At 43.6% G+C, this 13,200-nt stretch overlaps 1 protein-coding gene across 6 annotated transcripts in view; it reads left to right on the top strand.

Annotated features, from left to right (window-relative positions):
• Nucleotides 1-13,200, top strand: part of ttbk1a (tau tubulin kinase 1a) — a 53,939-nt gene that overhangs the window by 39,135 nt on the left and 1,604 nt on the right. For all 6 annotated transcript variants that reach the window (XM_023982902.3, XM_070437313.1, XM_070437243.1 and 3 more), the window contains one exon: nucleotides 11,470-12,947. In XM_023982902.3, the coding sequence (XP_023838670.1) occupies nucleotides 11,470-12,947 (1,478 nt within the window). The remainder of the gene's footprint in view (nucleotides 1-11,469; nucleotides 12,948-13,200) is intronic.

The following is a 13,200-nucleotide window of genomic DNA, read 5'->3' as shown; positions in this document are numbered from 1 at the left end:
GTTGGTTAGAACACAAACACATGCACGCTTGCACAGACGTACACGCAAACATGCTGAACTAAAACACAAACAACTCACTTTAATGTAACTAACTTTTTGAAAGGTGAATACGAAGAGAAGAAAAGTGCTGACGGCAAAATATTTTTCGCGCAATAAACTCTTAAAAGTCTGCTCCTTGCAAAGTCAGTTGCACATGCCACAAAAATGTACACAATTTCAGTAAAAAGTGGTGGAAGTGTAAACTTGAGGTTTCTTCATCCTTTAAGGGTGCCGTGAGGAGGTGTCACAAAACCGGGACTGTTAAGAGGCTGTTCAACTTCATTTGCATTCTTCTTTTTCCATTCATGCTGAAGGCTTGAGGGATTGTCGTCGAATGCAGGTCATGTCGGCGATGCGTACCTAAAGGAATACAGTAACGCTTTCGGTAACATTAAAATAAAGGGGCAATCTGTAGTTCAAACAATAACAAGGCGTTCGGACACCCCACCACTGTTTTGGTAAACAGCTGAGGGATGGGGATGAAGAACTATTCTCGAATTCATAGACAGAGCTATGTAAGGAATGAAGATCCATGATATCAAACGTACAGTTTTAGCCATGTTTTGATGCTGTTTAACAATTACATTGTTTACAATCAATGGAGTAAACCAAGCATATATTTTGGCTTCTGATGGGGTACGACAGTTGAACCAAGCTCATGAGGCATTTCTAAGTTATATTCTTTAAGAATCAATGGGTATGTATTAAAATGAATGTACCAATCGCAGATTGCCCGCGCAGGTATAATGCATTATGATGACGTTATAATGCAATGTAAGTCGTTATAAAGGCTCATACATGCTTATAACAAGTAATAACGCTTTACACCTGCAAGCTACAAGTTGTGTTACCACACTTTCCTTAAATAATATTTCCTCATAAGACCTATGTGCACTGTCATGATAATGACATATAGCTGTCATAGGCAGTTACGGCCTCTAGTGATAGCTGACTTTAAGCAGTCGTAACTTTATCAACGGTGTCATAAAAATGTAGAGTCCTAGGTTATCCTTGTTTATCCCAAGGCGTCAGTTATGTCATGCTCCTGACACTGTAATGAGGGTCTTGTGACAAAGCATTCGAGTTCAATTATTCCCCAGAGACGGCATGAGATGCTAGGGTACTATCCGTGCTCTGCAGTCTTCACACTGATCTTGTGTAGCTTGGTCCCAGATCTGTTTGTGCCGTCTTGCAAACACTTATGGTCATTGTCAAATCAAACTTTATTTGTCACATGCACCGAGTGTAGAGTGTACCGTGAAATGCTTACTTACAAGCCCTTAACCAACAGTGCAGTTCAAGAAGAGTTAAGAATATATTTACCAAATCAACTAAAGTTAAAACAAATATATTTAAAAAAGTAACACAATAACATAACAATATTGAGGCTATATACAGTACAGGGGGTACCGGTACAGAGTCAGTGTGCGGGGGTACAGGTTAGAGGTAATTTGTACATGTAGGTAGGGTTGAAGTGACTATGCATAGACAACAAACAGCGAGCAGCAGCAGTGTACAAAACAAATGGGGGGGGGGGGTATGTAACAGTCCGGTGGCCATTTGATTAATTGTTCAGCAGTCTTATGGCTTGGGGGTAGAAGCCGTTAAGGAGCCTTTTGGTCCAAGACTTGGCGGTCCGGTATCGTTTGCTTTGCGTTAGCAGAGAAAACAGTCAATGACTTGGGTGACTGGAGTGTCTGTCAATTTTATGGGCTTTCCTCTGACACCGCCTGTTATATAGGTCCTGGATTGCAGGACCCAGTGATGTACAGAGCCGTACGCACCACCCTCTGCAGCGCCTTACGGTCAGATGCCGAGCAGCTGCCACACCAAGCAGTGATGCAACTGGTTAGGATGCTCTCAAATGGTGCATCTGTAGAACTTTTTGAGGATCTGGGGACCCGTGCCAAATTTTTCAGTCTCCTGAGGGGGAAAAGGTTTTGTCGTGCCCTCTTCACGACTGTCTTGTTGTGTTTGGACCATGATAGTTCGTTGGTATTGTGGACACCAAGGAACTTGGAACTCTCGACCCGCTCCACTACAGCCCCGTTGATGTTAATGGGGGCCTGTTCAGCCCGCCTTTTCCTGTAGTCCACGATCAGCTCCTTGTCTTGCTCACATTGAGGAAGAGGTTGTGGTCCTGGCACCACACTGCAGGTTCTCTGACCTCCTCCCTATAGGCTGTCTCATCGTTGTCGGTGATCACACTGTTGTGTTGTCAGCAAACTTAATGATGGTGTTGGAGTCGTGTTTGGCCACACAGTCGTGGGTGAACAGGGAGTACAGTAGGGGACTAAGTACACACCCCTGAGGGGCCCCAGTGTTGAGGATCAGCGTGGCAGTCGTGTTGTTTCCTACCCTTACCACCTGGGGACGGCCCGTCAAAGTCCAGGATCCAGTTGCAGAGGGAGGTGTTAAGTCCCAGGGTCCTTAGCTTAGTGATGAGCTTCGTAGGCACTATGGTGTTGAACACTGAGCTGTAGTCAATGGATAGCATTCTCACCTAGGTGTTCCTTTTATCCAGGTGGGAAAGGGCAGTGGGGAGTGCGATTGAGATTGTGTCATCTGTTGGGGTGGTATGCAAATTGGAGTGGGTCTAGGGTATCCGGGAGGATGCTATTGATGTGAGCCATGACCAGCCTTTCAAAGCACTTCATGGCTACCGATGTAAGTGCTACGGGCCGGTAATCATTTAGGCAGGTTACCTTCGCTCCATTGGGCACAGGGACTATGGTGGTCTGCTTGAAACATGTAGGTATCAGACTCAGTCAGGGAGAGGCTGAAAATGTCAGTGAAGACACTTGACAGTTGGTCCGCCCATGCTTTGAGTACACGTCTGGTAATCCATCTGGCCCTGCGGCTTTGTGAATGTTGACCTGTTTAAAGGTCTTGCTCACATCGGCAACCGAGAGCGTTATCACAAAGTCATCCAGAACAGCTGGTGCTCTCGTGCATGCTTCAGTGTTGCTTGCCTCGAAGCGAGCATAAAAGGCATTTAGCTCGTCTGGTAGGCTCGCGTCACTGGGCAGCTCGCGTCTGGGTTACCCTTTGTAGTCCATAATAGTTTTCAAGCCCTACCACATCCGACGAGCATCAGAGCCGGTGTAGTAGGATTCAATCTTAATCCTGTATTGACTCTTTGCTTGTTTGATAGTTTGTCTGAGGGCATAGAGTGATTTCTTATAGGCATCCGAATTAGTGTCCCGCTCCTTGAAAGCGGCAGCTTTTTAGCTCGATGCGGATGTTGCCTGTAATCCATGGCTTCTGGTTGGGGTATACGGTCACTGTGGGGAATACGTCGTCGATGCACTTATTGATGAAACCAGGATAAGGTCTAGTAGCACGAGGACAGATGAAACCGATACTCCTCAATCCGGAACATATTCCAGTCTGTGCTAGCAAAACACTCTAGCGTAGCATCCGCATCATCTGACCACTTCCATCTTGAGCAAGTCACTGGTACTTCCTGCTTTAGTTTTTGCTTGTACATTCTTATTTCCAATGACAGATTAGGAACAGTGTGTTAACTGCCTTGTTCAGGGGCAGAATGACAGAATTTGACCTTGTCAGCTCGGGGATTCGATCCACCAACCTTTCGGTTACTGGCCCAACGCTCTAACCACAAGGCTACCTGCCACCCCTGGTGGTCTAGAGTTGTTTTTCCTCTGGTTGCACATGACATGCTTGTAAAAAAATTGTAAAACTGATTTAAGTTAGCCTGCATTAAAGTCCACTAGGAGCGCCGCTTCTGGGTGAGCATTTTCTTGTTTGCTTATGGCCTTATAGTGTTGGTTGAGTGCGGTCTTAGTGCCAGCATCTGTCTGTGGTGGTAAATAGACGGCTACGAATAATATAGATGAGAACTCTCTTGGTAGATAGTGTGGTCTACAGCTTATCATAAGGTACTCTACCTCAAGCGAACAATGCAATACCTAGAGACTTCTTTAATATTAGACATCGCGCACCAGCTGTTATTGACAAAAAGACACACATCCCCACCCCTCGTCTTACCAGACGTAGCTTCTCTGTTCTGCCGGTGCATTGAAAATCCCTCCAGCTCTATATTATCCATGTCGTCCATAACAACGTCCTAACAATGACCATACTGTTGGCAAGACAGCACAAACAGATCTGGGACCAGGCTAGTTCTTGTGGAATGTAAACAGAAATCCTTCAGCATCTGTATGTTTATCACACAGGCCACTTTTCTATAGGTCTTATCTTGCTTTTGGTGTACTAGAGGTGTTTTTTGTGTGTCGGTTGCTTGCATCTCCATGCTTTCTATGCGTTAAAATGCTTGAGCAATGGATTAGGCAGGCCTCTGAAGGGTGAGGATATGAAGTGTGGGGTTTTGCAATAGGAAAACTCCTGTTCTCTAATATTCTGTGTCATGTTTTATGACCAGCGTTATCGTGGTTGACTTCAATGTACTGTACAGATCTTAGTTTGATCACTCTTTTGTTGCTGAGAATTTAAACTTGTTATGTCTGAGTTTTTAAAAAGGCTTTGAAATTTCAGACTTGAATGCTCTAACAAAAAATGTATCAACCCCTACAGAAATGTCCATTCATGATAATGCACATAATAATTTCCATGTCCTGTTGCTGCAGGATTATATTCATGCTGTAGCAAACGGACTAAAATGAAGATCCTACATCTGTACTGTATTTCCATTATGGCTACTATGACTACAATGGCATCTTGAACTATAGAAATTATAGGCCGTATCAGTTGTCCCATACATATAACTTTAGTGTAATTCTATATGGTTCTCTTTGGCTTGAGGTATTGAAAATGTAATAACACTTGCTGTACCAGTGTCCAAATCATGTTATAACATGTCATGGCAGTTTATGACAACTTACTGTAGCCACGGTAACATGATTCGATGGGTATGATGCAGGAAATGGTGAAACCTACTTTCATATAACTGTTCTTAATTCAGTTATGTGACATAGCATTTAATGACGTGCTACACTAGATGAAAAGGTATGTGGACACCTGCTCGTCGAACATCTCATTCCAAAATCATGTGCATTAATATGTAGTTGGTCCCCCCCCTTTGCTGCTACCACAGCCTCCACTAGATGTTGGAACATTGCTGCGGGGACTTGCTTCCATTCAGCCACATGAGCATTAGTGAGGTCGGCCACTGATGTTGGGCGATTAGGCCTGGCTCGTCGGCATTCCAATTCATCCCAAAGGTGATGGGTTTGAGGTCAGGGCTCTGTGCAGGCCAGTCAAGTTCTTCCACACCAATCTCGACAAACCATTTTTGTAAAGACCTCGCTTTGTGCACGGCATTGTCATGCACGGGCATTCCTCAAACTGTTGCCACAAAGTTGGAAGCACAGAATTGTCTAGAATGTCATTGTATGCTGTAGCGTTAAGATTTCTCTTCACTGGAACTAAGGGGCTTAGCCCGAACCATGAAAAGCCCCAGGCCATTATTCCTCTTCCACCAAACATTACAGTTGGCACTATGCATACGGACAGGTAGCATTCTCCTGGCCAAACCCAGATTCGTCCATCGGGCTGCCAGATGGTGAAGTGTGATTAATCACTCCAGAGAATGCGTTTCCACTGCTCCAGAGTCCAATGGCGGTGAGCTTTACACCACTCCGACCGACGCTTGGCATTGTGCATGGTGATCTTAGGCTTGTGTGTGGCTGCTCGGCCATGGAAACCCATTTCAAACGAACATTTCTTGTACTGACGTTGCTTCCAGCTTCAGCTCACCCTAGTAGTTATTTCACAGTTGTCTGAAGTTCGTTTGGTCATGAAATCGTGAAATCACATCACTTTAGTCGTGAAATCACATCACTGTCTAGAATCGGTAGCAAAGCTGCTATGTGTGAATGTTGACGGAGGAAAACTTGCACGTTTTAAGTTCTACCCAGAGAGACTGGATTTCCTGCTTGAGATAGAAGTTGCCTCTAACCACAGATCTAGGATAAGATCACCCAACCCTGAATCCTATCCTTAACCATAAGCAGGGTAGACCCTGGACCAGTGGTTAGGGTGTACTATGCAAACAGCTGTGTTTTATTAATTGAAATCTGGTTCCAAAGTATTTCAGGCACTTACAGTTTAAGCTCCATAGAATGACATCTCTGCCATTGCATTAGCTCAGCACTTCAACTCTGTCATTGTTATAGATAGATAATGCCAGGGTTTGGATTGCACTGGGGGGGGCGTTGCGTTATCTATCTTCCTGCAGAATAGCATAAACCATTAATTAAAGTAGCCAAAGTTAGCCAAAAATGCCATTGGAATTCTGTGGGTTTTGGTGTGTATTTTTGCAGTGAAGTGAGCTACATACTGTATCAGGATCGACTGTTGTATGTGACGGTATGTTTGTGTAGATAAGTCATCAACATAGCACTTTCTCCATTGTTGTCCTTTGAGTACTGTACCTCACTATTGCACTTTATTAAGGACTTAACAGGAGAACTTGGTTACTGTTGGGCCCAGGTAGAAAATATTGATGCAAAAGATGAGAAACGCAATAAATAAGGGTGCTTGGGGGGGAAATGTTACGCCATTTTGAAGAAAAAAGGTTGAGGAAAGGAGGAGGATTGGTTATTTCCACACTCATTTTATGCCACTCTCTCCATCCCCAACCAATGAGGTTTCAGACACTTAAGTGGGTAGCAGTTCTAATGTAAAGGGCATGCACTGTAGATGTAGCCAAGTGCAAAAATGTACAGTATAGAAATGAATTGTATAGAATTGCACCTCAGCTTAGAAATACTTGACCCGTGACATCACAGGCTTCACGCTGCACTGTAAGCTGATTTTTGTTACACGCCAATGTTTTTTGGATGTCTTTTCAACATTTTAATGAACGTTTTATGCTGTTATTTTACTGATATCTTGTAATAACCATGTATCTCTTGGCTTTGTGTTCCCTGTTTTGCTGAAACCATTGTGAAGAGGAACGATACTACTGTATTTCTGAAATGGCATAACCACATACAGCCTTCTTATTTGGTCTTCTCAATGAGTAGGATCTTATGTTTCTTTTATGATTGCTTTTGTGAATGCGCTAAAGGGCTACGCTTACAGAAATATGCACCATTTTTACTTTTGCCAAGCTTTGCATTTAAGACGTTTGCATTTACTTAACGGCACTAAGAAGCAAGCAAGCAAGCATCCCTCTCTGAATGTCGCCTCTGTCTCTGATTTAGAAAAGATAACTGTTCCGTCAGTTCATTAATCACTGCTTGGTTAGACGATTTTCAGCAAATCATGCTTGTCGTTTTGTGTATAGCATCATGTAACGAGCACTACTCAGTGAATGTACTGAGAGTGGATTAGCTGCTAACGCCAAACTTCATTTTGCACACATGCAAATTGTTCATTGACATAATTGGCAATGATATTAAAAAATATATTGTTTTTGTACTTTTTTGTCCGTTCTCGGTCAAACAAATCTCGCCATAATACTCAATCAAAACAGGATGTCGAATGTTGTCACTGAACTCTGAAAATAACGCAGGCAATTTTGAAATGTACTTGCAGAGAAATTGTATTGTACAAGACTGTTTTCATACTTCTAACATTATTTGAATGATATATAATAATATCAAACCTCTGGCTATAAATGTATAGTACGGTCATTCTATGAAATTAATGCCTTTTGCGTCCCTTTAGTATTTTAAGTAGAAATTGTACACCAATGGGCCTCCCGAGTGGCGCAGTGGCCTAAGGCATCACAGTGCTTTAGGCGTCACTACAGACCCGGGTTCGATCCCAGGCTGTGTCACAGCCTTCCGTGACCGGGAGACAGATGAGGCGTCCTACAATTGGCCCAGCGTCGTCTGGGTTAGGGGAGGGTTTGGCCGGCCGTGATTTCCTTGTCCCATCGCGCTCTAGCGACTCCTTGTGCCGGGCCGGATGCCTGCAAGCTGACCTCGGTCGCCAGCTGGACTGTGTTTCCTCCCACACATTGGTGCGGAAGGTTTCCGGGTTAAGCGAGCAGTGTGTCAAGAAGCAGTGCGGCTTGGCAGGGTCGTGTTTCGGAGGACGCATGGCTCTTGACCTTCGCCTCTCCTGAGTCCGTAGTGGAGTTGCAGAGATGGGAAAAGACTGTAACTACCAATTGGATACCAAAAGTACAAAATAAAACAATAATAATAATAATTGTGCACCAATATTGAATTCTAAAAGCCTGTTATATTCAATGAAGTATCATTTAACATAGCCAACATGAACAATTCAATAAATCTGTTTTTATAATATGAATAAAGACTTGCTAAAGTGCCAAAAGACTTGCTAAAGTGCCAGAATTTTGAAAGGTCCCTCAAGTTCTTCAGAGTTTAGGAAGATTTTAACCAACAACCCCAAAAAATCCAAAGTCTTCATCATTGTAATGCTATAGTTACATTGTTGCTTTGACAAAGTCATTTCTGAAAGATTATTATATATTTCATGTGATTAATTTACATCTGTCCCTCATTTTAAGGTCAACCCTGTTAACCGAACTCTCATTTTGATATGGTGAAACTATTCATTCTTAATTCTTGAAGTCAAATCATAGTGTGAAAGCAGGTGAGCTGGTTGTGCCCATTTTGGCAATTCTCTGGTGTTTTGTGTTGGAAACCTGAGGGTGTCGAGCAAAACACGTCAACCCTTTTATAAATTAGGTGAAATCAAAAGTTTTGGCACTCAAATGGCACGCAATTGGTGGAACCCAGTGATTTTTTTTCTCGGTGAGTTCTGTATATTACCACAGGTAAAGGGATAGTCCCAGTCGGTATTAGATATAGAACGTACCGGCCCCACTCGCCTGTGGGGAAACAAACTGTGGTTACCTAAGTTACCCCATTGGCTCACAGCAAAAACGTGACCTTTTTCAAACGCACTTTTCTTGTCTGCTTGTTTTAGTCAATTACAGAACTACAATTAAGAAAAGTACAATATGTCTAAAGAGGACTTTTCAACATTGCCTGCGTTTCCACTGCTTAGAAAAAACGTTATATTGTAGGTCTTCCCTCGTGACCCTTTTCATGAAGGTGTTAGCAGCCACGTGAGTGAGAGCTAGCTAGCTATCAACCGCAACATTAAGATAGCCAAGACCAACAACACAAACAAACGGACTATACAGCTACAACTAGTGAGTGGAGTTACAAACAGACTATACTTAACAAGTTAACTGTCTTACCTGTGAGGAAATGTTTTCCATACAGACAGCTATGTGGAGCATACTTGGACACTCTCTTCCCATGCCAAATAGCTCTTCTCGCAGGCTCTATTTCCCTATATGGGAGCATTGGGAACCATAGATCTGGATTTTTTTTTACCTGGTTATATTGAACAACACAGCAGCTTTTCGGCATGTTTTGTTATTTCTATATAACAAAAAAACAACGATGAAGTTGGCTCTTTTACAATGGGGGTCAATTTGAAAGAATGTTTGTTTTCCCCAATTTGTGGGCGTGCAATTCCTTATTATGTGAATATTGACTCGGAGTATACTCACGGATCAAAAATGTATTTCAAGTTGCAGCGAAGAGGGACTTGCATTTTCAGTTAACAAAACTATGTGCTTCGCACCTTATTATTTTAATTTCTCAGATAAGTTAAACATATTCAGCTCACGTCACTGATACATGAGCATATCTTCCATATGTTCTGCATATCATGTCCTATAGTCTGAAAAATGACTTGACCGCGAGGCTGGGTGTCCAATCTATTGTAAATGGATAGCGTTATAAGTTGAGAAATCTGCTGCGAAATCCACAGGACAATGGGCAAAGTGTCTTGTGAAATATTGTAAACTGTTTATTGTGGCAGAAATCCCTTTTAGCCATGGACTAAGAGTGATTGAAAATGCCATCGATGTGATACCTGTTTAACATATCACATAACATTACATAAAGCCACTGCACTGTAAAGCACACTGTATGCTCAGAAAGCCCCTTAGCCTTTCAAGTTGAGTTAAAATAAAAGCATGATGTGGTCTTGTATACAATTATTATCTTGAATTGCAGTTATATTTGTCAAAGATAGCCTAGAATTTGAAAGTGTTTTCAGTCTATAAGTCGTAAGTGTTTAATGACTTGAATATTTTATGCATCTCCTTAAGGAAAATTTACTGAAAATTAAGATGTACTGTAAAACTTAAATGAAATGCAGTCTCAAATAGCCGCATGTACTTTTTAATAGCCGTGCAATGGCACACATTTCATCAAAAAAACGCCTGTTTCAAATGAACGTCGGGTGTGTAAATGATAACACATTAGTGCAGGAAATGAATAAATTGAATAAAATGCGCCTGTTGTGTTCAGGGATGTAGGCTAGAGCTCTGCTACACGACCTGAGCCCGATGGGCCTTGACATTATACATTGGGTTAGTGCCGGGTAGGGCCTGTTTTTTCATCAATAACTACGGTACGGGTAGGCCGCGGGTATCACTAAATTGATCATTAACATTTTGAAGCTGAGCTATTTGCTTCTGCTCTGCTGCACAGTACATATCATGGTGTCAGAAGTGCTTCAACCTCGTCAAATAGAAGACAAGAACATTGTTCAGTCTACAGGAGAGATTTTTGTCAAGTCGTTGTAAATGAGTGAGCATTCATCTTCATATTTGGAAACAGGGCTCATGAGATAGTAGAAGGTACTGTATGATATAATTGTGAAAGAAATAAATAGTAGTGAGTATAACTGCAGTATTTGTCAAGCGTGATCCGTGAGTGTCTTTTAGATGTACGATATACTGTATATACACGTGTAAGCATTTTTTGTATCACAATACAATTGTACAGTCTGCTTGTAATATTTACAGGTAAAAAGCATGTATTTTAAACTTTTTGTAAATCAACAAAACGTATGTATGTGTGTATATATATATATATATACATACAACTCAATACATTTTCAATTCCCAGTGGGCAAAACTGTTTGAAATGATGTATTTTTAACTTTAAAACATGTTGAAAATACGTACTTTTAACCAGTTTGCCTACTGAGTTCTCAGTTAATCTGTAGTAGCATGCAAGATAGTTGGTTTTAGTGTGTATATACTACAGTACTGTATGTCAAATCTTTATGAAGGGAAACACTTGAAAATCACAAGATATTGAAGTGTCTCTCTAAAAGGGAATACTCTTCAATGCATTTTTGTGCCTTTTCTATCAATGTATGTAATCTAGACAATCTTTAAAAGCCTGTGTATAACCCAAAAAACATTAAATCGTTTGGGGAAACAATTTTGTCCCTCGTTTCGTTCTTTATGAAGTTATCTTAGATATGTTCACATTACATAATCTTGGGTGTTTTCCCAGTTTTGTCCTCATTTACATCATGTGACATGAGCCATATCTTCCAAAATACTTATTGTTTTATATTTTTTGCCTTGACAATATTTCCAGCATGCCTCTTGTTCCAAGTGCAAAAGTAATTATTTAATTGCATCTTTTGTAGGTGATCATGTCTCCGACTGAGCACAATGGTCTATCTCAGCCTTGTCCAGACTTCAGGACCAAGGGCCAGCTGGACGAGAAGGAGCATTTCCACATCCTTCCCCAGCTCCAGGTCAAGCGGGCCGACTTCCTCACCGTCATGCTGACCGGCACCCTTCCTCAGCGGCGAACCTTCACAGCAGCTCTGCCGGCAGAGAACGAGGTCCAGGGCCCGCAGGACGATGACGTGACCAAGAGTGAGTCGAACAGCGAGGCCAGCCAAAAAAGCACAGAGCGGAGCCAGGATGGGGCTCCTAATACTCTCATGGCCGATGATGGTCCCAGGGGCCCCCGGGAACCCGCCTCGGCCGCAGATGCTGACCCTGACTTGGAGGACGGCTCCAAGACCCTGGTTCTGTTCTCACCGGGGGATACCCGAAAGTCTCCATCCACTGAGGGAGAACACGTCCTGCTGGAGGTTGACTTCGGGACGCCGTCTGCCTCTACCCCTAGGAGCGATATGCCTCTGGTGGGTGCGGGCAGCCAGCCAGAGCTCTCCTTCACACTGAGGTCAGACTTGAGGCCATCCACCCCAATCGCCCCCGCGTCTCCCCCCTTCACCAAAGTCGAGCGCACCTTTGTCCACATCGCAGAGACTTCTCACTTTAACGTCATGTCTTCCAGAGGTCAGACCGCAAAGGAGAGCAGCGACCTCTCTGCCGTTACCCAGGAGACCTCACCATGGGAAGGAGACTCCCATGATCAGACCGTACATGTTGAACAGGGTGAGGAATCCCAGCGTCTTTCCAGAGAGCCCCAAGCCCATTCTATCCCAGACGTGACCCTGGAGAAGGGTGTCACTCGCACCAAACCAGACGACCGCCCACCGCTGGTTTTTGTTAAGTCCTTGGAGCCTGTCCCAGAAGCCATGTCGCCCATTCTGGAACACAAAACTCTCTCTGCAGATCCCAACAAGGGGGCATTGTCTACCGAAGGTGTTGCCGAGTCCAACGCTGGATTACCGTATACCGCACTCAGGCAGAGGATCAAAAGCCGCATCCCGGTTCTACTGTCTGAAGAAGACACAGGCTCGGAGCGTTCAGCCTCACTCTCTGCCCGAGCGCGACTACGGAAGAGAGCCCGGCAACTGGACCTGGCACGCCTGGTGGTGCAGAAGCAGCAGGGCCGCTGGATGAGGCTACCTTCGGGGACATCCTCCTCATTGTCCTCTGGCGATGGGAGGGCCTCCGAGACGCTCTCCACCACCGGCTCGGAAGAAGACACCCACGCCTCGGACGAGTCCCTGGCCAGGAGGAGCTCATGTCTGAAGGCCAGGGCAGGGGCTGGGGGGGACCAGAGCCATACGGAGTGGCGCAGCAGAATCCCCAGGCCTGTCACCCCCATCAAGAGGCCCTCGGGGCGGCTGGTAGCCGCCGTGGCCTCCCCTCTCGCGTTGCCAGTATCGGGCATTTGTAGAGATGCATCCACCGTTGGTAATGGGTAAGTAGTCTTCACAACATCATGTTTGCAAACATAACATTATAACATTGTATGGCTTATTGGTTACCACTGTAAATGAAAAGACCCGTGGTTGCTTTACTATAATTTATGAAAACACTTCTTTACAGTGCCAAATATCAAGAGTTTAGCCATTGCCAAAGACAGTCTGATTTCTGTCGTTTATGACCTAAACTTAATTTGATTGGTTGAACGGTGTCATGTTCTTTAAAGTTTTGTTATGGTTTTTGTAAAA

Source organism: Salvelinus sp. IW2-2015, linkage group LG1 (genome assembly GCF_002910315.2).
Source record: "Salvelinus sp. IW2-2015 linkage group LG1, ASM291031v2, whole genome shotgun sequence".
NCBI classification, from domain to species: Eukaryota; Metazoa; Chordata; class Actinopteri; order Salmoniformes; family Salmonidae; genus Salvelinus; species Salvelinus sp. IW2-2015.
Note: the sequence above shows the minus strand (reverse complement) of the source record. Positions and strands in the feature narration are given on the sequence as shown.